A 26,412-nucleotide genomic window follows, 5' to 3' on the forward strand; every position below is an offset into this window, starting at 1 on the left:
GTTAGACTCGGAACCCTATAGCCACCCCTGGTATATCGTATTGTACACTGAGACAATGGCGGCGATTGGTCAATATTATAAATATGAAATCCTTAAAGCAGCATCAATGGCAAACAAATATATAGCAATGGAAACTCCATCAGCATAACAACCACTATAGGCATATGATAAGCATTGTAACATAACAAACATTTTCTATTTGGCGTGGGCTATTAAATAACTTACATATACAGCATCATTAAATTAAATATAACTTTTATAAATATAGATTCATATTAAAATACACAAATGAAAATCCCAAAAGGGAAGGATGAAATAAAAAAATCCCCAAATCTTCTGTGTGACGACTCCCGGAATTGAGTGAGAGACATATACGTATGTACGTACGTACGTACGTACGTACGTACGCCCATTCGGCAACACTATTCTAGTCATACGTATCATAACCAAGAGCTGAGACACCGGGAATGGCACACTGAAGTTCATCAGTTCCTACACAAAGATACGTCTGTCGTCCAGGGCCCTGTTGCACAAAGCGATCTTAGCGCTAAGGTGATCGTAACCCCCATACCTTAACATAGACTTGCGACAGTCATAGCGCTAAGGTTGTTTTGTACAACAGTACCAAGGGTTCTGTTGCACAAAGCTATCTTAGCGCTACGACTGCCGTAAGCCTATGTTAAAATATGAGAGTTAACATCACTTTGCGCTAAAATAGCTTTGTGCAGCGGGGCCCAGATACACCCCGGTCAGACTGAGTGAACTTGATGCATAAAGTAGGTCGCATCTTGAGCGACGGGCATGAGTTTGTGGCCTACATAGGAATGTACATACTACTGGATGACAATACAGTTAAACACGCATGGCATGTACGGCTTATGTAGATATACGTACATGACGTCAAACAAAGCTAAATCTGTGTGCTGGCCGAACATCGTATCACAGTCAGTCTCATGTACATCCAACATGTATATCAATTGTATCAATCAAATAAATACTGGATAAAATTACATCGTTGTCAAACTTATGGTTTGTATTCACAGATCTATACAATCGCGGCTTGTAATGATATCGGACACCCCTTTCAGGAGGAGAATGAATTATTTCTAACAAAATCATGCTATCATTTCATAATTAATATGAAATTTTAATCTTCATGGATTATCCAAATGTTTTACGAAAACACCCGGGCCCAAGCGTAAATTTGTATGGTCTTTGACATGAAGAATCAGATATACGTCATATACGTCAGATCTATTTCTGGTATCAGAATAACGGTATATACATGTACATATGATCAACCTAAATATATTTCTTCACTCGACTTGTTTCATATCCGCCGAAAACAATACCGACAGCTTGGATTATCCCAATGTTTTACGAAAACACTCGGGGCTCAAGTGTAAATTTGTATGGTCTTTGACACCACTGATCTCTAATATCACGGTCTTCGCGTTTGTCGAAGCAGGTCAATTTAGTGACATCAATCTCGAATACACTGACAACTGTGCAACTCACACACGTGGTCACGCACTCGTAGTGCAACTCACACACGTAGTCACGCACTCGTATTGCAACTCACACACGTAGTCACGCACTCGTAGTGCAACTCACACACGTGGTCACGCACTCGTAGTGCAACTCACACACGTAGTCACGCACTCGTATTGCAACTCACACACGTAGTCACGCACTCGTAGTGCAACTCTATCGTAGTGCAACCCACACACGTGGTCACACACTCGTAGTGCAGCTCTATCGTAGTGCAACCCACACACGTTGTCACGCACTCGTAGTGCAGCTCACACACGTAGTCACGCACTTGTAGTGCAACTCACGTAGTCACGCTCTCGTAGTGCAGTTCACACACGTACTCACGCACTCGTAGTGCTGCGCACACACGTAGTCACGCATTCGTAGTGCAGATCACACATAAAAACACATCTGTATCACAAACGCTATTAGTACTGATAACAGGCAATGCTAATAAACAGGCTGTACTGGACAGGTGCTGTCTTGGCCCAGATACTAGTCACACATCACACTGAAATCTCGAAATGGACGATAAAGACATACACTTAATTGGGCAATATTTGTGTGGAATCCAGTTTTGAGCGTTTTTGTCAACTTTGTTTTGATTACAACAAGCACACTTGTTGACATAAATACTCAAATAGTATTTAGAAAAAAGCCTTGGTCCCATAATAAGTTGTTGTGTCGAGGGTATCTACAAGTGGATCCGACGCCATGATAAATAGGATATATATATATATCAAGGAGCTTGCCATCACTGGAATGTGGCCAGAGACGTGTTGCACGACACAAAGTCCACACAGTATTAACAACCCCGCGCTCTGCATCCTCCGGGACAGTCGTCAGATGCTGGTACCGAAAACCCTGTTCCTTGATTCGGGAAATCATCGTTGCTGGAGACTTCAGAAGTCTGTGGTCTGTGGGGGTCGTCATCGACCTGGAGTATGGAATTAAATGCAATTAGAAACATTTCGGCATCAACAGTTTGCTGTTTGGAACAAGCATCATGCTGTGTGACTTACATTCATTTACCGAGGTGTTACCCAATACAAGGGAGGTAACTCAAGCACTACTAACACTTGTCTGCCTTGCGTGTAGGACGACATGAAACTCCGTGGCTATGTCTAATGTCCAATTACACATTTCCCGGAATCATTTATGTACACAGTCAGGTGGGAGATACGGGTTGTAGCGTCAACGTAGTGTAGTTTCTTGAAGTCAAAGGCGTTCATACCGAAGACGAAACTGGCGGGAAAACTCCGTGTTTTCACTTTCCCCCTTCTGCGAATGACTATCACACAATATGTCTGACGTGTGTCAGACATATGATAATCTATGATTCGTCATGGTTGTAACAGCTTATACACTGGCAGGGGTGGGTGTTTCTGCACATAGCCTCACTTTAGCAATTTAAATACAGTTTCTTTGTTTGAGCTATATCAAGGTGACTCAATTTAACATTCTGGTGAGGTCGATACATACTGGTTGGACGATACATCAACTCTATAATGTCACCCTTTAATAAATACAAAAAGCTCAAGTGAATACATGATACTACAAATTGGAGCACGTCTGACTCGATAAATCCACAAATCGCGAAATACCAGGCAGGTTCAGTGAGCCAAGTGATCACTTTAAGAACCTGGCCAGTTGTTCGTCAAATAATTTGGTCAAAATTGAAGGGCTTATTATGGACTTATCAATGGAGGAAAACATTTTTTGTTATTGTTTTCTTGTGATGGATATGCATGGCAATGGAGTTAGGCATTTATCCAGTTCTCTGGTGAGCCTTCATGAACACATTTTAAGTCTTTATCTCGCTACAGTAGTCCGCTTGTCTAACCGACACTGTGCTTGTAGCCAAATTTTAATTACTGTGCTTGGCCTATAAAAAGCCGTCGTAAAACCTGTAACATTCAACAACTCGACAACGTGGCCACATGTAATACAAACACAATTACCTGCACACATTGAATAGAGTAACCTCCCTTTGGCCTCGGCAATGTTTTTGTAGTGGTCGACGTGGACCACGTTTCTTGAGGCTGGTGACGTCACCAACTGCTCCAGCTGCTTCTCATCATAATGGTTGCCGGTAGCGACCACAATGACCCGGATGTTGGTGAATTTCGCTCTCCTTGCCTCAAGAATCGTCGGCCCTGGATTGTCAAGTAGATCGTCAACAAATATGACTGCAATTTTCTGAGATGACTTCCGTCCACCATAACGAGGCTTGAAGCTGTACCTCCTTAACTTTTGAATAAGTGGCTGAAGTCCTTTATACTCCACATTCTTCAAATGACGTTTGAATGCATGTGCATTATTGTACTGCGACAAGCCTATGTCGGTGGTTTGGGAACAGGACTCTCGGATGATTCCGGCACGAGTCACGTGGTGTTTCAATTCCATCTCGCGGACTACGTCACCGATGAGGTCTTCGATCATGTGACTATGACGTCGACCAATAGCACCGGAGTCGAACACAAACATGACGTCAGTGGCTGTGTCAAAGCTGCACGAGGCTGGAAGTAGGTGACATGCAATGAATTACCATGGTATAACCGTTGAAGAAGCTGTTGGAATGAATACAGTCCATGTTGGGACGTAATAAAAATATATAGGTCGTTACATTAAAAATACTTCTTTCAGATCCTAGCAACGAGTTAAAAATGAAGTAGCATGTTGAGGCTAATTATAGACATTCTCAGTCCGTGACATGCACAAAATTAACATAAATGCCTCAAGAGACAGGAACAAACTGAGTAATCCACGTTAATTAACCTGTCTGACGCAAGGAGGAAGTAGACACTCACCTGGTTGATCCTTCATAAAGTTGTCGTGCACTGAAACAGACAAGAGAGGCAATCAGTCTCGCGGTCTACACTATTTCTTAGAAGAGACCTGAAGGGTGAAAGGAGATTAGACTTAATTTTTTGTTGTCATCGCTAGGCGTGTCAAACATAATTAGTCAATATGACCGGTATTAATATTGAGTTTGATTGACATGAGCTGTCGTTGTTGTTAGGCATGGCATCTCGGTGGTCTAGCACTATACAATCGGCATTAGTCCTGATTAGTACAAGCACACACGCACGCACGCACGCACGCACGCACGCACATACACACACCTTTACGGCACTTGTTTGGAACTGGCGACTACGCTTCGAAACATTTTCTCGCATTAACAATTTGATAAAATAGATTGTGTTGATTCAGTTTATAAAGCTCGTAACTGTCGTTCCCCCGTAAGCCTGTGTTACATTTTTCGAGTATAAATGATTAAAAAGCCCTTTCCGACTGTCACTTTCTTGATCTGGTAAGCGACGCTCTGATTGGCCGGACGAAAGTACGATCTGACGTGACCCGTTAGCGGATGTCTTCAGATCTTTGTTCAGCGGTAGTGAGAACTAAAATCTAATTTTAAAAGAACGCGACCTTAAACCCAATGCACCTAACCTCCTGAGAGCGATCGTAACTCCCACACTTGAACACAAACCTGTGATAGTCGTAGCCCTACGATCGCTTTGTGGAACGGCGCACAGGTCATTTAGCTTGGGTGAAGCTCAGTGAGTGAGTGAGTGAATAAAGGTTTACGTCCAAGTCAGCACTATGGAAGCCGCTATGAGATCCTCCAGCCAGTAACGATTCACGTCCTCGGAGTACACTCACACTTGAGAATTGGTATTTCCGGATGATCAGGGTTAGGGCTAGGGCTACTATGGGAATATATTCAAGTGAATGATAAGCAAAGGGAAGTGGTACTCGGAACCCTAACGGGGACACACGTGCTGGGGTTCTATTCTGCACCAGAATCTCCGACGTTTAGCTCTCACCTATTTGGGTCCACTTTTAGGATCAGATTCAGAACACATACCTTGACAGGCTTTTATAGCGAGCAGGTCCTTGATGCTTGTTAAAGCCGTGTAGTCGTCCACTTGGAACACAAAGTCGTCGTCAGGGTTGCTGGCGATGTCGTTCAGCTCAAGTGTGTCAACAAACTGGCCAATGCCGATAGCAAAGAGGTAGATGCCTGCTTTGTGGGCACGCTGGGACTCCATGTATGTGTTCGTCAAGTTCTTGGACTGGCCATCCGTCATAAGGATGGCAACATGGGCAACTTCCGGTCGGGCAATATCAGCGGCAAATGCGTGGTCGGTTAGAAACCTGTGAACACCAAGGCGACTGATGCGATTATTCGGGTGTTCCGTTTCTCAGATTAAGAACAGAAGAAAGCGATAGACTCTTTGTATTGTCCATTCGGACAAGTAGATAGTGATTCAGTTGCCATTCCTGGAAATATTAAATAATATCGTAACACTTTAAATATCGACAAGTGTTCTCATATCACGATTGTAAATGAACAGGAGAATACCTTCCTTATTACTTTACAGAACGACCATGTATAGAATTTGGTTCCATATTTCGGTAATATACGTAATATGACAGACAAATCAGGGTTTCTTCGTGTAAAATGGTATCAGAAACGAAATATGTCACAATGGGTCGGTAGAGAAACGGCGCAAAAATAAATCCTCGTGTTTGAAAATGGCCGGTTCCTGGGGAAAGAAGTCAGCAGTTCTCTCACCTGATGGCGCCACCTGTGTTTGTTCCGCCACCAGTGTAAGGAACCTTGTCGATCTGCTCTTCCAAATCACGGCGGTTCTGACTTCCGGTGAGAGGTATGATGGGATGAATGCCGTCGCTGAATGTGATGACGCCGACCCTGGTGCTGCCCTGGCCTAAGTCGAACTGACCGATCACCTCCTTGATGAAGTCCAGCTGCTTGTCGAAGTCAGGCCTCCATATACTGGAAGAGCTGTCCACGATGAAGTAGACGTCCGCCGGCTTCCCGCCACATCCTGCTGCAGACACAGACATGTTAGTCAGGTTCATCTGGACACCCACTTCTTCAACAACTGACGCTACCGCGTTCGATTATTAATATTCCTGGCCCGAGCCAATCGAGATTAACACATCTCTGGCAAACAGGGTTGACTAGGTTCCACCTGAGTTGGCTGAAGGGAAGTATATACAACGCATACAATGCAACCTCTTCCAAGTCCCTTCCTGGTGTCCCAAGCCGTGATGTTACTGGGAGTGATGCTAAAAGCGGCGTAAAAACATACTCACTCTATTTGATGCATGTAAAAAACTGGGAAGTCCAAAATAACGCGTAGAAGCAAAATTATCATCAAAGTTGCATTATTGATAAAAAGGATTTATGTCAGCAAGCGAAATATAAATTTCCTTGAAGCATATCAGATACTATCAATACGTAGTTAATTATATCCATTAAAATAATTTTATTTACCACTGAATCAATAAATGAAACTAATTTAGCTTTAATGATACCGTCACTTGGCTTCTGACCAGAACACCGCACCCGAGGGGTTCAGTAGGTATGGGCAACTCGGTAACTCATGTATGAAGTCTATCAGTATATATGTGCTCACGTTGGTCAACACAGGTTCATCTCAGTCTTACACGGGTTTTGAGATCGAAAGCGTACTCCATGAGTATGTCTGCATTGTTTGTGTACATCATCTGTCATTACTTTGAATTCAACTGCTTGATCATCTTCCCGAGGCAAGGGAGTTATCTGACTTTAAAAGTCCAGTTTCCACCCTTGCTGGAATTTCGTGGCTCGAACGTAGCGCCACTAGTGGCTATTTGGGTAATGTCCCTTCTATGTCCCTTCTATTGACCAATCAGATTCCACCTATCATATTACTTGCATTTGCTTCAAACAAAATGGCGGCGCCCAGTCAAGACGATCTGATCAATGATGAAGGTTCATATTGTTATTAAACAGGTCTTACCGAAGTGTATCACATTACTTGAGCGTCTTGATTAAAACATGAAAAGATTTGGAAAATATCTGTCGACGCCAAGTTGACGGTACGCATGCGTTGAAAATCCTGCAATCGACGCGATTTTGATTGGACTATTGTATAAACTCGTTAGTCCAGCCATAACATAACTCCGAAATTTAAGTAGTGTGGAAACTGGACTTTTATAGTCAGATGACCCCCTTGCCTCGCGAAGATGCTGCTTCATTCACCACCACATCGTGTACTACAACATATACAACTACTTATAGCATCCTTCAGCACAATAACATTTTCCCTAGAACTACTTCTAATGAAGTTTGCTTCATAGAGTATACTGTTATACATTTCTACCTACTTCATAGGCCAAGTACCAAAAGATATATTTTTTGTGCTTAGTCCTTTCCCCTCAGTGACACCACTGAGTAGAATTTTATTTTCAAATGAAAATCGTCCTTGATTTTTATGTTATGTCGAATATAATATTATCTTTCAGTGATATTATCATGTTAATATCTCATCAACTGCTGGAATATCAATGATCAGGATTAATTAATTCATGTTTTTAGGAGTTCGCTTCACATGATCGACGTTGTACAAGGGAGTCTTATTTTACCCAAAACCCGTTAGTGAACCAATTAGGCCTTTGTGGGCTGTAATTATGTATCTCATAGAAACTTGCTTCTCATTAGTAACGAACTGGTGTATAACTCGGAAGAATATATGTGTGGGTGTGGTGTCACTTGGGTTATGTTTTTAGAATATTTATTTTGATTCATTCTGTGTAAAGCTTATCTTGCGTGATTAGCAGGATAACTGCTTTATATTTGATTTCACAAGCTAGGACGTTTTGACCCAATGTGTTCACCATATCTGACAACGTCCCTTTGTATTCAGTGCTCAGATACGCGACAAATGTGTGTGTCTGCATTGCCCGCCATGGACTTGAGACTTCAAATATTATAGCATGTGTGGAGGAATGTGTGTGACACATCTGCCTGTGGCGGTATTGTTATGTCTTCTCGCGCAGACTGAGACGTTCTGTATTTGGACTTCATCTATCCTCACAAAATGCCGATCAGAAAGTCAGGCACAGACAAAACAGAATTGTGGTGTATGTGTATGTGGTGTGTGTGTGTGTGTGTGTGTGTGTGTGTGTGTGTGTGTGTGTGTGTGTGTGTGTGTGTGTGTGTGTGTGTGTGTGTGTGTGTGTGTGTGTGTGGTTGTGTGTGTGTGATTGTGTGTGTGTATGTGTGCGTGTGTGTGTGATTGTATATGTGTATGAGTGTGTGTTTGTCTGTGTGTGTATGTGGCGTATTTGTGCATGTATATATGCGGTTATGTGCATGTGCATGTATGTAGCTGTATGTGTGTGTATGTGTGTGTGTGTGTATTTGTATGTATGTGTGTGTGGTTGTTTTCGTGTGTATGTATGTGGTTGTGTGAGTGTGAAGGTGTGTGTGATGGTGTGTGTATGTGTATGTGTTTGTGTATGTGTTTGTGTATGTGTATGTGTTTGTGTATGTGTATGTGTTTGTGTATGTGTATGTGTATGTGTTTGTGTATGTGTATGTGTATGTGTATGTGTTTGTGTATGTGTATGTGTTTGTGTATGTGTATGTGTATGTGTATGTGTTTGTGTATGTGTATGTGTTTGTGTATGTGTATGTGTATGTGTATGTGTATGTGTTTGTGTATGTGTATGTGTTTGTGTATGTGTTTGTGTATGTGTATGTGTTTGTGTATGTGTATGTGTATGTGTATGTGTATGTGTATGTGTTTGTGTATGTGTATGTGTATGTGTATGTGTTTGGTTTCGCGTGTGTGTCTTCCTGAGGCAAGAGCTTCCACTTGCCTTTTTATCAAAGTCTTTTTTCTTCTAGGCTTTGATACAGGCTAGTGGACACGCTTGCCTCGAGAAGTTGGCATGAGAGGAGATGGGGGACATCAATTAATTAATGACCCTGTGCTGTTTTTAAGATTTCAAATTAAACGATTTACAAAACATTATATAACTCAGGGAAACTTACTGTCTGGCTTTACAGAAGGTTCTGTCTTGCTCTGGTTGTTGCTGGGACCTGCAATATGGAAACACAAATGAGCGACACTGACTTTTATGCCGCTTTGAAAGTCGCATTTCAGTCGTATCGAAACACGGGACAGCAACTAACATATATTTGCAATAATGATTTATTCAGCTGACTGACGCACACTGGTATTACCACCCATTTGGCAGTATGTTTGCCTTTGTAAGTAGTATTGATATGCTTTACAGTAAATCATCGTTAAGTCGGACTCTCGAAATACGGGTAATTGAAAAGATTTCGATGGCCGAGTTCAAATTGACCATGTTTCAGTGTATACTAGTGGAGCTAATAACGTATTACTAAACTAGTGTGTGAGTTTGGTTTAACGCCGCTTTGAACAGTGTTCCAGTTATATCACGGCGTGTCAGCTTCGTGTGGGAGGAAAGTGATGCAGGTCTCAGACGTTTACCAGTTTGATAAAACCCACGAGCACGGGTATAGTGCTGAGAAACTTTGAAACAATCAGGCTAAATGGGATTCGATCACAGGCTCCTGGCCTGCCCAAGGGATGCCACCCGTGCCCCCATTAATAAACAAATGTTGTCAACATCATTCTCATGGTGGATATACTACCCTGTGACAAACCCGCCTACTTACGGTCACAGGACATATGCTCCAGCGCCTCCTGTATGTTGGGGAGGGCGTTGTAGTTGTCCACCCGGAACACGTGTTTGTCCTTGGGGGTGGATCCGATACCCCGGAGTTCTCTGTCGTCCTTCCCAAGCCCCACCCCAATGGCGAACACCTCGATGCCGTCGCTATGGGCCATGGATGCCTCCCAGAGAGTCTTGGTGAGGTTGTGGGAATAGCCGTCCGTGATCAGGATGATGACCTTGCCTGCAAAGTCACGGCCGCCGTTCTCCTTCTCGAACATCTTCGACCGGGCGTATTGAAGCGCTTCTCCTGTGGATAAATATAGTTCGTGAATGGCGAAGGCAAAACATTTGAAGCTGTGGTCCGCTTATCCCAAACTAGAAAAAAATGTGAAACATGCAAACATAAATACCAAAAATGATGTGGAGGTGTTATTAGTTAAATCTAGTAAAAGGATTTGGTATTCCTAAACCGCCCTCAAAGACCGTAAGGTAAATGGTTCTAATGCTGTGGTCATCAAAATCCTGCCTTTGTCATGGTGGTCTGTGGCTGGTGCTGGCGCTGTACATGTATGGAGTATAATGATCAACACTGGCATTCAAATACAGCTGAGGGCTGTCAGCGTCTTTCATCCGGGTCTTTGCCTCTCAGCCTTTGTGCAACTCGTTCCTCTGGTTACCAACCGTTCCCGTCAGCATGGACAATTCAGGAACAAGTCTATCTCACAAATCAAACATGATTGCTTGAAAGGAATTTCGTTTTTCTGAAATGTTATCTTGACGGTTCACGTACCAGGATAATACATTTAGTTGCAGTAGGAGTGTCATAACTGATTTGCTGCAATACGTCTTCACCTCAGTGATAACACCAGAGGAACGGGCCAGACCATTGGCATCGCATTTCGCACTCTCTGACACATGCAACATGCGAAGGATCCGCTTGACTTCGAATACAACGCTCCACACCACCCTCAGTCTGTTGAATTTTCCATAAATCTCATGCAAGGGCATGCATCTTCCCTCATCCCTATTGGTGGACCCATTGACAAGGTCAGAGGGATGATGCCTGCACCTGGGCAACCCCGGGGTTGGGGGTTGAAGCTGGTCATTGTGAGCTGCACTCCTTGGCTACTTGTGGCCATTGAGCAAAACAGCTACTTCCCGTGTATGTACGGAGAGGCTGCATGTCATGACCCTTTGCGTAAAAGATAATTACAGAGTATTGAGTTTAAATTGTGGCTCCAGAGGTCAGTCGTACTGTTTTGATCTTATCAGACAAAGGAAACTGCAGTGTGACAGGGAGGGTTTGGGTTGGTGTCGACAGTGGGTCGGGTGCCGGATGTGGTATGTGGGGTGAAGGAGGTCGGGGTGGAGGGTCGGGGGTGTCTGATGTTGGAAGGGGATGAGGAGGGACCAGGGCGGGTGGGGAGTGACAGGAAGATGGACTTCCCAAACGATGTACCCAAATTAGAATATCCCCCAAACTAGGTTTTATGCAATTTTACTGTCACACAACCTACCCGTGTTTGTTCCTTGTCGTTCACCCAGGTAGGCAATTTCACCGATGGCGGTCTTCAACTCTTTCTTGGTCTGGTGTTCCTTCAGGTTGAAGTCCAGTCTCACGTCTGTCCCAAAGGTCATAATACCAACTCGGATGTTTTTGGGACCAACGGCAAATGTGTCCACTAACATCTGCACGAAGTCGAGTTGGGCGGCGAAGTCTTTCTCCCACAGGCTGACAGAGGAGTCGAGGACAAATACGACGTCGGCGACCTTCTCGTGACATTCGAGGTGATCTGTAAGTACACAGCATTACATCCTCAACTGGCGGCCCGAATGAGTGAGTGGGTGAGTGAGTGAGTGAGTGAGTGAGTGATGAGAAAGTGAGTGAGTGAGTGAGTGAGTGAGTGAGAGCATGGGTGAGTGAGAGTTTGGGTGAGTAGGTGAGTGAGTGAGTGAGTGAGAAGGTTGGTGAGTGAGAGTGTGGGTGAGTGAGAGTTTGGGTAAGTAGATGAGTGCGTGAGTGAGTGAGTGAGAAGGTTGGTGAGTGAGAGCATGGGTGAGTGAGAGTTTGGGTGAGTGAGTGAGTGAGTGAGTAAGTGAGTGAGAGCGTTGGTGAGTGAGAGTGTGGGTGAGTGAGTGAGTGTTTACAGGTCAGTTTGCAATACTTCATCAATCTCACGCGAATGGACCAAAAGATTTAGTTTCGCTCATGTATCCTTTTGGGAATAAAACAAGGAGTTTAATCATTAGGCTTCCGCGCAGCCGAATCAACTTTAGAAATGAAATGAGATGTAGGATAAAAAAGGTTAGAAAAAATACCATTCATTTATTGATTCACCGATTCATTTATTTAATATTTAGTGATTTACTTGTATTTCACACTTGTATTCATTTATTTGTATATTTAATAAATCAGTTCATATTTTTATCTGTTTCTCTTTCTCTTTAATGTCGGTACAAAAGTTGCACTTAATGATACATCACCATATATGGGTACTATTGTTTTTGCACTGATCACCCTTCCAGTCACGTGACAAGTGCATAATGTCCCCCATCCCCAAGCTCCGAACATCAGGCGATGTGGGGGAGTGCAGGGCGTGTGTGTGGGGATTGACATTAATATAAACAATATGTGTTTATACATACATTGTTCGGGTTATTGTACTGGCTGTGTGCGTGGGAGAGAAACTGTCACATTTGGTCAACTGCCGAACCTATCAAGTTCCCCGGTTCTCCCAGGCGGTAAGTTTATGCCACTGTTGGTGTGCAGCTCGCCTTGCATGCTGGTAACATCAGCTTCTTTTGAACAGATACATGTAACCCCAATACAAACTAAACAACTCAATGAAAGACCGTTTGTGGGCGTAGTACGAACTGATACTGTACCTGGGTATTTAAACACCGCTCTAGGGCTTAACATTGTTTCTTTGTTAGTAGTTTAACGCCACACTATATGATGGCAGTCTGTAAATAATCGAGTCTGGACCAGAAGATCCGGTGATTGATGGCATGGGCATCGATCCGCGCAATTGGGATGCAATGACATGTATCAACCAAGTCAGCGAGCCTGACCACCCGATCCCATTAGTTGCCTCTTACGACCCGCATGCATGGTCGCCTTTGTGATGCAGGTGTCAGACGTTTACCACTTTGGTGAAACCCACGAGTACGGGTATAGTGCTGACAACCGTAGAAACGTCATCGGTGCAAATCGGGATTCGAACCCACAATAATAGGTTCCTGGCATGTCCAAGGGACGCAACTCTGCACAGCGAATTACAGCGCCTGAGACGACTGCCCCCGCCCCCTTTCAACCCGTGTGCTCCATCAATTTAAGGTTGACATATAAAACTGTATAACACTTACAACCTCCTCGTGTCGTGTACATAATGTCCCAAGCCATTGTCTTATCATTGTGTCGAATGTATTATATATGATTAGTTTTCGTGTACAGTATCGCGGTTTTATTATCGAGACATGTATCGCTGCATAGTGTATCGTAACAGCTCTATTGGTTGTGTTCATGCACTTTCATTGCAATTATCAGGTGCTTTACAGCCGAGTTTTCGGTATATCCTTACTTCGTATTTGGAGCTTTCTGCGCCGTATTTTGGTCGTGGGTCCTACTCATTGAGTGATGGCTAAATGAATACCTTTCATGTCATCGATGAGAAAATTCTTAGCTTTTAGAACTCAAACACGATATCGCATGACTAATCAAGTTGAATCACGCGAATACATGATTCAAAACAGTTCAGCCAACGTTATTGTCCGTTTGCCAAGAGCTAAACTACAGTCAAGCTTGGATATACCGCTGTATGGAACGTTTAAAAGAAATAACCTGTGGGTTAACAAAACACTTAAATACAATAAGCGTAATATATATGATATGTTCGTAATATCTAAACTATTTTATTACTAATTTATGAGTGTAATGACATTACACTTTAACATTCGGATGAGTCGAGCATTTTTTAGGACCCTTCGAGTTTGACGCATTGTTGTTCGACGGTTTATGAAGGTTAATGTTCTGCCAAACGGGGCCCTGCCCTGATCGAGAGAGGAATATTACACTTTGTCGTATCTTAATTCGATATTACATCACGATTAAAGAAGATATTATATTTGTTTAGATAAAACCTTTGCCCTTTATAACCAAAATAATTCCCCACAATTACTCAAAACACGTTTCAGCAAACCATATCTGCCATCGCAAGCTTCTCCCTCACCCCAAGCTTGAGTCACACGGGATTTCTCGGTTTTATCACATAGCGCTCTCCAAATCGATCACATATCCTCGGTGACGGGTGAAATCATTATCTCTCGGTCTTGAATTATGTACTAGTTTCCTGACAAATAACGATACTTCTCGTCATCTGCTGATTAATGATGACTAGTTGGGTAAATGTGCTGTAGCTCACGGGGAACATGTGGATATATACACTGTTATCCCCATGACATTGATAAGATAATCAGTCCTGTAATCTAGTGTGTTGTACAGCAGTTTGGGCTGGGGGAAGCCCCACAGTTCCCCAGTAAGTATATAGAAGGCTGTCTTGAGTGGCCATATGATCTCCTTGAGTCTCTATGGTTATGTGTATTCCGAGTGAGTGGGTGAGTGGGTGAGTGAGTATGTGAGTGAGTGAGTGAGTGAGTGGAATCAAACCCAGTTTGCAGCGTGAAGGGTCAACCCTATAACCACTAGGCTACCCCACCAGGCCATAACGGACACTCACCTATACGTTATTTCTTGAATATCATAATGAAGTACCTTAATTATGTTCCTTATCAAGTGGCTTTGGAAAACATGGTTGACGTGAATGTTGGAGTCTTGAAAATCTTTTAAAGCTTTGAAGAAGTGGTTTGGCTCTCGGGTCGTATTTCGAGATCTCGCGAGTACAATTGCCCTTTGTTTTAATGACACCGCACCGAGCAGTTCTTGTAATATGAACACTCGCTGATAAAACTGTTACATGATGCAAAGCCAATCTGTTCGGGCGAGAGCAAACAACGTGATAAGAAAATCATAGCTTGAGTATAAACAAACGTTATCCAGTTGAAATATTTCCTAGTTCTTTTCATGCAGTCTTACACGGGTCGTTTCGACAATTTCATTGCGAGGAGAATACCATTTCATTCTTATCACTCACCATGGCTCCAGCAGTGATGTATAATAAAGATGTCTGACGCTATTAAAGAGACAACGTTCATTTCCCAATGCTTGTTCAGATGGATCGAATCAGGTTACAATTTCTGATTTAGTGGTACCACGAACACCCACGCCCCGGAGGTGTGCTCAGTGGGGTCAGGTGTCCCGACACAGTAGCATGTCCTAGACGTGTGCTCAGTGGGGTCAGGTGTCCCGACACAGTAGCATGTCCTAGACGTGTGCTCAGTGGGGTCAGGTGGCCCGACACAGTAGCATGTCCTAGACGTGTGCTCAGTGGGGCCAGGTGGCCCGACACAGTAGCATGTCCTAGACGTGTGCTCAGTGGGGTCAGGTGTCCCGACACACCAGCATGTCCTAGACGTGTGCTCAGTGGGGTCAGGTGTCCCGACACACCAGCATGTCCTAGACGTGTGCTCAGTGGGGTCAGGTGGCCCGACACAGTAGCATGTCCTAGACGTGTGCTCAGTGGGGCCAGGTGGCCCGACACAGTAGCATGTCCTAGACGTGTGCTCAGTGGGGTCAGGTGGCCCGACACAGTGGCATGTCCTAGACGTGTGCTCAGTGGGGTCAGGTGGCCCGACACAGTAGCATGTCCTAGACGTGTGCTCAGTGGGGCCAGGTGGCCCGACACAGTAGCATGTCCTAGACGTGTGCGATTCCAGTAAGTGAGGGGGGTGCGTTTATCGCCGCTTTGAACAGTACTCAATTACAAGGCGTGACAGCTAAAGTGTCTGCGAAAGGTTATTCTGGTGTGATCCCTCGGGTAATCAATAACTAGTTATTTGTGTACTCGATAGGTGAGAGAACAGTCAGTATTTTGGCCGACGTGAAACTGTTTGTTTCGAGCTTCTTTGCACGTACTCGCGTTACTATCACATAGTTGGACAGTTGCTTCAAGATACATCCACACTCGGCTGCCATTGTGGCCATCCCGTGTCCATACTTCAAGTACGTAGATCTGATGATCTTACTTCAAGAACGTTGATCTGATGATCTTACTTCAAGAACGTAGATCTGATGATCTTACTTCAAGAACGTAGATCTGATGATCGAACTTCAAGAACGTATATCTGATGATCGAACTTCAAGTACGTAGATCTGATGATATAACTTGAAGTACGTAGATCTGATGATCTAACTTGAAGTACGTAGATCTGATGATCTAACTTCAAGTACGTAGTACGTTCAGTATCAGATAATATAGTTAACACTCTATTTTAAAAGATAGAAACTTAGTCTGTTTATGCGGCTCAACGCAAAAGAGTTACACGGAAGTGTTTTTATCAAAAGAACACACAAAAGAACTATATATCATATTCTGTACATGTCAAATGGTATTGGCTTCTGATAATTAAACTGACTGAATGATTCACCTTCTATAGATAACACGCACCACCACTCACAATCTCAACAAAAGCCGATTCCCCAGAAACCTTTAACTTTCAGATGACACTCACACACTCAGTGCAAAAGGATTTAAATATCACTACTCAAGTGTAGTCTTTCTCCAACGGTGTTAATATAATCGAGGGGTATAAGTATGTCACCTTCACTGGATTATTAATCGCTAAAAGATAAAATACGAAAAATGACCTAAATTATTTCCTTTATGGGTGTAATAAAAGCCCCCCCCTTAAAACCAACAAAAAAACCACAATAAATTATGAAAAAAAGAAATTTAAAAAAAAGTTAATAAAATTTCAGGTTGACATTTGAAATCCCTAGCATGTATTCACTATGCCGAGAGTCAATGGTATTGCAGGTGTTATCAATCTCTGTCTGAATAAGTGAGTGAGTATTGTTTTACGCCACTTTTAGCAATATTCCAGCAATATCACGGCGGGGGACACCAGAAATAGGCGGGAGCCAAGCGGCCTGAACTGGCCATTTTGTGCACACAGCGTCCATCAGAAACTTGGCTCGGCGTGGTTCTATTGTCACACATTGTGTGTGATTCCTAACCTTTAACCGAGATACGTAATCACAGCGTGACATATGCTTCGGGTTCAGGCCATAGGTTAACGCCGTCACTTGTTTACCTGCGCAGGTAATAACGGTTTGACGTCATCCATATTGACGTTGCGGACAGGATGTCGTTCAGGTGTGTTTTACTTTGATCTTCTTCCTGATGAAGTGGCCATGACCTTGAGCAAAGATTTATGTTTGTGGCCATGACCTTGAGCAAAGATGTATGACTCAAGGAATTGAGAATTCGATGCAAAACGAGTCAGTATATTTCAGTGAATACGTTCTAACGCTACGGGACAGTGTGTACCAATCGGGATGACACGGGACATGACTGAACTGGCAAAACGAGCCCTGTAAAAGCCACGAAAAGACATTTCATGGTGTAAAAAAACACACGTCCTACTTCCTCCTATAATTCCGAGAAATGAACTGAAACTAAGGAATCTACACATTTACCCGGCAGCCACCCGTGACCTTGACCCGTCACGCTATTCAAACATAGGCAGCCAACAGGACGCTCGTGTCATACCAAGAGAGTATGTTATAATCCATCGTAAATCACGAACATAATTTTGTTGACGCACACACTATCATATCATAGATGTCAGCAGAGTTAGCATTACAGACATACTTTGAACGTCAGTTAAAAGAGTAGAACATTCTGTTGTGTTTGTAACTTAGAAGTAATTTCACTGATAAAATAATCACGTAACATTGCTCTCACGATTGATTTTCTTTTGACAAGAAAACAGGTTTGGTGGTTTGGAGACTGTTGAGGTCGCCTTAGACAGATCATGTTGTTGGATTTGTGTGTCGTTTCCGTGTTTTACAGATAATGTTGTTGGTTTTGTGTGTAGAGGCCCCATTAGACAGATAAGGTTTTTTTTTGTGTCTTGAGGTGTTAGACTGATTGGGTCATTTTGGGGTCTATTGAGAGCGTGTGAGGCCGTTTTGGGGTTTACTGATTCCAGCTATTTGACGACAGTCTGGACCAGACAATCTAGTGATCTAGCTTAGTCGCCTCTTACGATCAGTATTCCCGGAGAAAAACACATTGAAAGTCAATGTTATTCTGTTCTGTGTCGAGCAGTTTTTATGAATACAGTTAAACATGTCCCTATATTATATTGCACATCCCCCCTCTCTCCGGAGGATCAGGTTAGACTAGATCCCTAGGCGAGAAAATTTCTCCTACCTGTTATCTTCTCCGCGTGACAGCCGACCTGGAATGAGAAAAGTGTTGAATATTAAATGTATGGATAAATAGAAGAAGTCACCTTTATTCATGCTTCTGCCACTGTATTGCTGGGATATTACCACTCACTGCATAGTTCAGATCCACATATCTTTTAACAATTTTCTCGCACCATTAAATCAGTCCTTGAAAACTCATTCTTATGTCAAATACATTTCTCGCATATGGTGAAACATGTAAATCCTGAGACAATCGACAGATCCAGTAACCGGTACCTCGACTCAAGTGTCTGTCCGAAACTTAGTGCAGATAAGAATGTGTCGGGACCTTAATGTTACTTCGTCATAAGCGATATATTGAGTTAAAGGGGTTCGCGTAGTTTCCCAGTGGTGTGTGTTTCTTCGTGCTGGGGATTGTACCATTTCAGCTTTGAGTGTAATACATATTCAGTGATAAAATGCTGAAAGACTAGAACTAGTTGAATTTCAAAAGTCACCTTGGCAAATGTACTCTGTAGATGCCTCGAATACCGCTGCAATGTATGATCGTGACACAACGTGGATGTTAAACTCTATATCCCTGAAGTCCGGGTGATATGTGGTTATATAATAATAACCTTATCAGTCGCGACGCACACATCGACGGAAATAATGAGGCTGACTGCGTTTACTTTCTTCTGCTGTTTGCCTTGCGTCTAGAATCGACTCGAGAAAATAAACACACTCAGTCGACGACTATTATTCGTAGCATGTTCCGTGTTAAATGTGACATGCAAGGTGAAGGTCGAATGCACATATCTGTCAAACCAAAGGGTGTAAACTGCTGGCCATGTACCGGGGAGCGAAATGAGAAATATTCAGGCTGATAATGTAATATTTTTCATTTCTAAAGGCGTTCTAACACTAGGCCACCCACTGAGGACAACACCAGTAAGTGGGACACCATTGACTTCATGTACGTCAGTTCATAATTGTAGACGCAAGTGCAGTGTCACAACCTGCAATGGATGACAAGTATTTCACTTCTATTCATAATAGGCAAGCATTGGTTATGGTCAGTGATGACCTGTGATTGAGCTTTGTGTGTTGGTCTGTCAATGAGATCTGGGTGTGGTTGAGATGTGTGCTCTATATATACCTGCTGGGTTATATGGAGATACCCTGGGTAGATTACCCTGTGCAAAACGTTTTGTGTGACAGAAAATGATATACTTATATTTCAGAGGGACTAGTCTATGTACGTCTGATCTATTTCCGATGAGACCTGACATATATATATATGGCGTGCTTTCCTGGTTATACAGGCCTTTACCAGTATATATTTATCAGTAGCGCTTATTCGCCTATCAGGGTCTTTAACAAATAACCGTTTACGATTTTCATGACTAAATACCCGAAACTAGGATATATGTTTATTAATGTACATATGATTATCATATGTGCTCAAGCGATTATGGTTCATTATTCATTCACATTACATCCATAATCAATCTTAACTAATATTGTTTGTTAAAAGGCTATTTTGTTCGGGTCGGCAGTTATTGAATTAATCCACCCTAACCCAACGAAGGCACACACGTACATCGACACACGCACACAGACACATACACACACACAGACACATACACGCACACAGACACATACACGCATATAGACACACGCAGAGACACACACGCACACAGACACATACACGCATACAGACACACAAACACACACAGACACATACACGCATATAGACACACACAGAGACACAGACACATACACGCATACAGACACATACACGCATACAGACACACAAACACACACAGAGACATACACGCATACAGACACACACACGCATACAGACACACAAACACACACAGACACGCATACAGACACATACACGCATACAGACACACAAACACACACAGACACATACACGCATACAGACACATACACGCATACAGACACACACAGAGACATACACGCATAGACACATACACGCATACAGACACACAAACACACACAGACACATACACGCATACAGACACATACGCGCATTGAGACACACAAACACACACAGACACATACAAGCATACAGACACACAAACACACAGAGAGACATACACGCATACAGACACATACACGCATACAGACACATACACGCATACAGACACACAAACACACACAGACACATACACGTATACAGACACATCACGCATTCAGACACACAAACACACACAGACACATACACGCATACAGACACACAAACACACACAGACATACACGCATACAGACACATACACGCATACAGACACACAAACACACACAGACACATACACGCATACAGACACACAAACACACACAGACACATACACGCATACAGACACAGAAACACACACAGCCACATACACGCATACAGACACATACACGCATACAGACTCACACAGAGACACACAGACACATACACGCATACAGACATACAAACACACACAGACACATAAACACACACAGAGACATACACGTATACAGACACATACACGTATACAGACACATACACGCATACAGACACATACACGCATACATACACACAACACACACAGACACATACACGCATACAGACACATACACGCATACAGACACACAAACACACACAGACACATACACGCATACAGACACAGAAACACACACGGACACATACAGACACATACACGCATACAGACACTTACACGCATACAGACACATACACACAAACACACACAGAGACATACACGCATACAGACACAAACACGCATACAGACGACACACAAACACACACAGAGACACACAGAGACATACACGCATACAGACACAAACACGCATACAGACACGCACAGAGACACACAGACACATACACGCATACAGACACACACAAACACACACAGAGACATACACGCATACAGACACATACACGCATACAGACAAACACAGAGACACACAGACACATACACGTATACAGACACACAAACACACACAGGGACATATACGCATACAAACACATACACGCATACAGACGACACACAAACACACACAGAGACATACACGCATACAGACACATACACGCATACATACACACAAACACACACAGACACATACACGCATACAGACACACACACGCATACAGACACATAAACACACACAGACACATACACGCATACAGACACATACACGCATACATACACACAAACACACACAGACACATACACGCATACAGACACACAAACACACACAGACACATACACGCATACAGACACAGAAACACACACAGACACATACACGCATACATACACATACACGCATACAGCCACACACAGAGACATGCACGCATACAGACACACAAACACACACAGAGACATACACGCATACAGACACATACACGCATACAGACACACACAGACGCATACAGACACATACACGCATACTGACACACAAACACACACAGAGACATACACGCATACAGACACATACACGCATACAGACACATACACGCATACAGACACACAAACACACACAGAGACATACACGCATACAGACACATACACGCATACAGACACACAAACACACACAGACACATACACGCATACAGACACAGAAACACACACAGACACATACACGCATACAGACACACAAACACACACAGACACATACACGCATACAGACACAGAAACACACACAGCCACATACACGCATACAGACACATACACGCATACAGACTCACACAGAGACACACAGACACATACACGCATACAGACACACAAACACACACAGACACATAAACACACACAGAGACATACACGCATACAGACACATACACGTATACAGACACATACACGCATACAGACACATACACGCATACAGACACACAAACATACACAGACACATACACGTACACGGACACATACACGCATACAGACATACAAACACACACAGAGAGACACACGCAAACAGACACATACACGCACACAGACACCTACACGCATACAAACATACAAACGCACACAGAGACATACACGTACAAAGTCACATACACGCATACAGACATACACACGCACACAGACACACACGCACACATACACGCACACAGACATACAAACACACACAGACACATACACGTACACAGACACATACACGCACACACAGACACACACGCACACAGACACATACACGCATACAGACATACAAACACACACAGACACACACGCACACAGACACATACGCGCACACAGACATACAAACGCACACAGAGATATACACGCACACAGACACATACACGCACTCACTGTCTCTGTCAATCTTAAGCCTGTGGTGTATCCAGCCTCGATGTGTTCGTCACTTCAGATGTCTTAGTAACAACCTGAGTCATATAGGCATAGTTGACCTGTGAAGTAATAGCATGAAACAAAATTGTATACACTTCAGCGGTCCTATATCCGCCACAGTGAAGTGTCGAGTGATACCAACCATGCCACGACAACCTCCGTAATTCACTGACTAAGACCGAACAGGTTTGTACAAAGGCGAAGGACATTTTGATATGAAGATGGTCGTTTTATAGTTATGTAAATCACTTGCTCGGCGAAGTTGTTTTGAATACCGTATCAAAAAGGGCTGATAAATTGACTTAAATCCTATTGAGAGAGACTGTCGGTGCATCTAACGATGTTATAATTGTGCATCTAACGATGTTTTAATTGTAAGAACGAGAGTCAAACTGTCATCGATCAAAGTATGTGCATTGACATATCATATCGATCCTGACAGGGACATTCCAGCACGCTCTATTAATATGCTTCTTATAACCATTTAATGTCACCTTACTCTAACCTTACAATCACGCACATTTAATGTCAATACGAGCTGGTGTTATCCTGAAATCAATAACGTGCCGACAAGGCATGGCCCCCAACCATGTTCAGTCTGTCCATACACTGAAACATCGGATTCCAGTTACCCAACTGGCCAGTGAAGACGATGTTACTTTACGGCACAGTGAAACCGTTATCTACACAAAGCTCCAATATCTGTACTCCGTTTGTCTCGAACTATGGGTACTCCGTTTGTCTCGAATTTTTGGTAGGATAACATAACTTCTACTGCCATAATGACTTTGAGTTTCACTATATAGCATTTAAAGCTCTCAGATGAAGACCATATGCTAAGATCGTCAACACTATCAGTGACAAGTCATGAAAGCAGATCTTCAACACTTTCAGTGACACGTCATGAAATCAGAGGGTTAACACCGTCAGTGACAGGCCGTGAAAGCAGATGGTGAACACCGTTAGTGACAGGCCGTGAAAGCAGATATCATCAACACTTTCAGTGACACGTCATGAAAGCAGATGGTGAACACGTTCAGTGACAGGCCATGAAAGCAGATCATCAACAGTTTCAGTGACACGTCATGAAAGCAGATGGTGAACACCTTCAGTGACAGGCCGTGAAAGCAGATGGTGAACACCTTCAGTGACAGGCCGTGAAAGCAGATGGTGAACACCTTCAGTGACAGGCCATGAAAGCAGATGTGAACACCTTCAGTGACAGGCCATGAAAGCAGATGGTGAACACCTTCAGTGACAGGCCATGAAAGCAGATGATGAACACCGTCAGTGACAGGCCATGAAAGCAGATGGTGAACACCGTCAGTGACAGGCCGTGAAAGCAGATGGTGAACACCTTCAGTGACACGCCATGGTGCAATTAAATCCAATGCAACTTCTGACAGAGGCCATACAAAGTAACAGAAACCGAAAATAGAAACCCGACTTATATACAATCACCTTATCAGAAGTCTCATGCAAGACAACTCAATATCACAACTGAGGCACTGCCCTCTCCCTGCATACAGATGTAGCTCCTCTTGTATCGTAATATAGGCCTCAAACTGTATCAGGTGAAACAGATAACGCAACTCACTGCATTGTCTGAACAACTCCAGTCAAACCAGCTACATGCTTGCCTAGCCATTAAATAGTCTGTACAACAGGTCAGTGCGCTCTGAGATGTCAAGTCTCGTCACCCGGCGTCGCGAGCTTGGATACATGTATATATAGGTAGGTAGGTAACGTTTACTTACCTTGAGGGTTAAGGCAAGAGCGCAGACCTGTAGCACAGACCACATCATCAGTTTCCACAGTTTGGCGATATAAGTGTGTCGCTCACAGAGTGTCGAGTCCGACTGGAGAGGGGCTATCCACACCTGTCTTTAAATGTAGGGTTTTCTCATCCTAGTTTCCGCTTATAGCTGCTCGGCTCCCGCCACAATGAGTAAGGCGGTCTCGACCGTGACGCAAACCGACTCCCGTTGGCTATACGCCAGCATAGTACTACCGCCATATTCGGATCATCGACGTCACTCAGCCAATCAAAATAAAGGTCAAAGGTCGATGGATTTGTTATGAATGAACACTACGGCCAGTATATGACCCAAATGTTCAACATTTGCATTGCTTTGGCGTGACGTGACCAAAACACGATAATATTGACATATTGACTACTTGTTTTCTTCTCAAACACTTGACAGTACCTGAGATTACTGATTACAACTTAGGACCCACGGAACGTAAGATATTTCCGCTTATAGTGTGGGGGACAGGTATATTTGTCTACTCTTATTTAATCGAGATGACAGATAGCGAAATTAGGGCATCTGCTGTCAAACAGAAAACGAAAATCTTGTGGTGACTATATTTCCGCTTCGGTGTCCTAGCTTCAGGTGGGTTGTGTGGGCGGGCACTTATCTGTGTTTACCTGTAATTACCTTTTACCTGGCTTCAAGGAGCAGGTGAGAAACCACAGCATGTCTACTCACCACGACCACATAGAGACAACTCCACCGTGGTTGGCACTGTCACGTACGAGCAGCGGGTTACAAGGGGCGACAGTTTTAAAGAGACCACACACACGTGGCCCCGTATTATATTGAATGTCTCCTTACACAATGATTCCTGTCAAAGTGAGGGGCCAGCTAACGATTCTATACTGACCCAACCTGGAAAGTTCCTGGGATGGACGTGAATATATTACTGCAGTAATCAGGGATAGATAGTGGTTTTTAAGGGTTTGTTACGAGATGACACTGGTTCTTCCGCGCACTGAAATCACTCCCAGGTGTACGGGTTAATATAATTCTTGACAGATCCAAGTTAAGGAGGAAATTTATGGCCAATGGGTATTCAGCCGTAACGTCTGTGTATAGGGAATAGGTAATAAAGTGTGAAGTGTGTGAATCAAGTAGCACGCACGACAAAACGCGTGTGGTGGCTGGGATTTCGAGGAGATTCCTGTCTATTGCCCTACACACGAACGCACACGTTGATGTCCTAGTTTGTAAAGGAAAAGTGAAGACCTTTGTCATTATTCAGTTTGCTGGATCTCTCTCTCTCTCCCCCCCTCTCTCTCTCTCTCTCTCTCTCTCTCTCTCTCTCTCTACCGATCTATTTTTCGTCTGCCTGTCTGTTGTCCGTCAACCTTATTTCTCTGATGTCCGTTGTTTTATATCTTTGTCGTCTGAATTTCGCATGCCTGTCTGTCTTCTGTCCGTCTATCTGCGTTGTTTCTGTCTGTCTGTCGTTTGCCCGTCCTTCTGGTGAAGATATAATTTGTACATACGTGTAATTCTATGAATGACCTGTAAGCATTATCGTTAGTTTAACTACAAGTGAGGTTGGGCTAATACGCCGGTATGCGGAGTTGCTTCCCTTTGACATTCCAGGACCCTGTTATAGTAGGTTCGAATCCGTTTATGGTCCCTTATTTGTCAGCACTACAGGGCAGTTGCAGGGTTTCACCAATGTGTAACTCCCGACGAGTTGTGTATGGTTTCCTCCGTCATGATGGTCACACGCACGCTGTGATGTAGTGAAAATATAATTCAACGGCGTTAAACTAACTCACTCACTCACTGTAACGCGTCCACAATTTTATAACAAGGATTGAGTCAGACGTTAGTAATTGTAATTGAGATGGGTGAGATGCATATACACGGAGAATCGTTAAAATAACATACCCCCCCCCCCCCC

General features: G+C 43.4%; 1 protein-coding gene across 2 annotated transcripts; it reads right to left on the minus strand.

The window, feature by feature from the left end:
- Positions 1-1,609: 1,609 nt before the first annotated feature.
- LOC124147010 (cartilage matrix protein-like) lies at positions 1,610-24,698 on the minus strand. Of its 2 annotated transcripts, none has more exons than XM_046517605.2 (10): positions 24,468-24,698; positions 18,375-18,402; positions 11,559-11,834; positions 10,043-10,348; positions 9,389-9,436; positions 6,116-6,389; positions 5,405-5,694; positions 4,344-4,373; positions 3,495-4,052; positions 1,610-2,470 (listed from the first exon to the last, which is right to left on the minus strand). In XM_046517605.2, the coding sequence occupies exons 1-10, from the start codon at positions 24,513-24,515 to the stop codon at positions 2,463-2,465; spliced, it is 1,866 nt and encodes a 621-aa protein (XP_046373561.2). In that variant the 5' UTR covers positions 24,516-24,698; the 3' UTR covers positions 1,610-2,462. The 2 variants fall into 2 exon arrangements, with proteins under 2 accessions (XP_046373561.2, XP_046373560.2); XM_046517604.2 differs by having other exon boundaries at positions 6,116-6,392; positions 24,468-24,697.
- Positions 24,699-26,412: the final 1,714 nt, after the last annotated feature.

The sequence above is a fragment of the Haliotis rufescens genome, unplaced genomic scaffold, assembly GCF_023055435.1.
Source record: "Haliotis rufescens isolate VD_foot unplaced genomic scaffold, xgHalRufe1.0.p SCAF_1, whole genome shotgun sequence".
Taxonomy (NCBI): domain Eukaryota; kingdom Metazoa; phylum Mollusca; class Gastropoda; order Lepetellida; family Haliotidae; genus Haliotis; species Haliotis rufescens.